The 2,235-nt window shown below is 35.5% G+C and overlaps 1 protein-coding gene across 1 annotated transcript; it reads left to right on the top strand.

Annotated features, from left to right (window-relative positions):
• Positions 1-447: 447 nt before the first annotated feature.
• On the top strand, positions 448-792 carry LOC133325225 (uncharacterized; the record flags this gene model as incomplete). Its single annotated transcript, XM_061534007.1, has 1 exon — positions 448-792. A coding segment is annotated over one exon (345 nt), but the record flags the coding sequence as incomplete, so codon positions are not given.
• Positions 793-2,235: the final 1,443 nt, after the last annotated feature.

Here is a 2,235-nt window from a genome sequence, read left to right as displayed (position 1 = left end):
AGAACTGAATCATATGACCTTATAAACAAACCAGTTATTTTGTCTTCATTATGAAATTTAGCTTTCACTTGATGTCTATATCAGTAAAAAACAACAAAACATGCAAGCTAAAGTAAAACTTTTTTCCTGTAACAAATCCTGTTATCACTTCAACATGCAACAAAAAATTGCATGTACGTATACAGTTCCAATGCTCTACACAACACTCTGCCATCGGTGCAATAACAAGAAAATAATAAAATGCAAACAAAATATATAAATCAGAGCAGTAATACTCCATCATAACTGGGGCACATATACATATGAACATTTCCTATTAGTAGGTTTTTTTTTGCAATACGTCAACAGTTTCAGTTTTTTCTCTCTCCCCTGTCTTCCATTGAACAACTTTATTATATGCCATACCTTATGCCTTATGTTGTTGTTTTTTTGTTTGCCATTTTACAGGCGCTTCAAGCGGCGGAAGTATACATCATTTGAATGGTATGCCGGTTAATTACTTGCTAACTTTATTATGCTGTCTTAGCTTTTTAACGGCAGTCACAGCAACAACATCAATAACTATGATGATGACACCAACAACAACAGCAGCAACAACAACAACGCGAACAACGAGAGTGCCAGAAGTTGTAGCAAAAAGTAGTTCAGCAAGGCTACGAACAAACAGCAAATCAACCATGACGAATAGAAGAACGGCGTCAGGAACATCAACAACGCCATCACCACCACGACTACCATCAACGTCGTCGTCGTCCTCGTCGCTGCCGCCGTCGACACCAACAACACCCAGCTGTAATAGCAAAAGTTCCCGAGTCGCACACAATTTAATATCATCAGACATGGTATTCAGATAACTATGTTAATTATAATTAAGGACATTCTAAAGTGAAAACAAAAACTCCCCCTGTCCCATATCATCATCAACATCACTAACCAAACACCTTCCGCCTCCCTTCGATCCTCATATTAACCCATCTAACTCAAAAAGAAATATCAGTCCTTGTACTATATACATTTATATATTATAAAAGAAAAATAACTAACAAACTTATCTTTAAAAAATAGAAAAAAATACCAACAACAACAACTAAAAATCCATTAAATACAATGAATATTCCAATGAATATCGTGTGAATGAATGAACGAACGAACGAACGAATGAGTGTGTCTGCGTGTGTGTAAATAGAACGAATGTGGTACGTAGTATATATTTTTGAGTGTGTCTGTCTGTTTATGTGTTGGTGGGTGGATGGATACTTGAGTGAATGCTAAAATTTTTTATGAATGTTTTATGTAAATGTGTTATGCATAAATAATTTACTGTTAAACTTATTAATGATGTAAAAAATTCAATTTTTGAATTAAAAAAAGTAATAACATGGAAAATAATTGAAATGGGGTATGTGAAATATTTTGCGGAAATATTTCAAAATCAATTTCCTGGATTCAGTGCGAGGTATACAATAAATACTTCTAAATATCTTCAACAAAACTGGTCAAGTGGAGAGAAATTCGAAAGAATTCTCACACATCGACTCAAACATGAATCTGATCGGTCATTTGACGTAAAGCTTTGGTTTGGTAAGCAATTTCTTCTTTAATTTCCCTCATATTAAGAAACAGGAATTCGATTTTATAATATAATTTAATGACATTTAAGTCATTAAACATCCCACCCTTCTGCCGCAGATAGGGTTATAAAGAATTTCGATTTCCCAAGCATCGCCAATATTTTCTATTTCTATACCCTGCTCAACTATGTTGTCAGGGTATTATAGCTTTGTGCAGCCCCAAGAGTTTGTAACGCCGCGAAATATTGGTCTTAGACCCACCTTTAAGTATACCGATCGTCATATATCGACTACCGGAGTCGATCTATCATGTGTGTCCGTCTGTCCATTATATTTTGTAAACACGATACAGGCCACAGTTATGGACCAATCTTCTCGAAAATTTTCATGTAGGACCGGTTCTGGTTAATGTAGACACAGCTCGCAATTATGTCCCAAACATCGTAAATTTTTACATGGAGAAGGGGATCGGGTCAAAGAATAAGCATGCCTGTTTTGATAGCGAGTCAAATTGACCCTGAAGGACGTATATTTACCCCTGAAGGACGTATAGCGTATATATTTACCCCTGAAGGACGTAGACCCGAGAAGTTGATAGTATATACAAGAGGTGTGATTGAACTTTTAATTGATATCAATTATATTGTCGTATGTACTCGGATGT

The sequence above is a fragment of the Musca vetustissima genome, unplaced genomic scaffold (genome assembly GCF_032173495.1).
Source record: "Musca vetustissima isolate MV318-11 ecotype Yass unplaced genomic scaffold, APGP_CSIRO_Mvet_v1 utg105839, whole genome shotgun sequence".
NCBI lineage: Eukaryota > Metazoa > Arthropoda > Insecta > Diptera > Muscidae > Musca > Musca vetustissima.
Note: the sequence above shows the minus strand (reverse complement) of the source record. Positions and strands in the feature narration are given on the sequence as shown.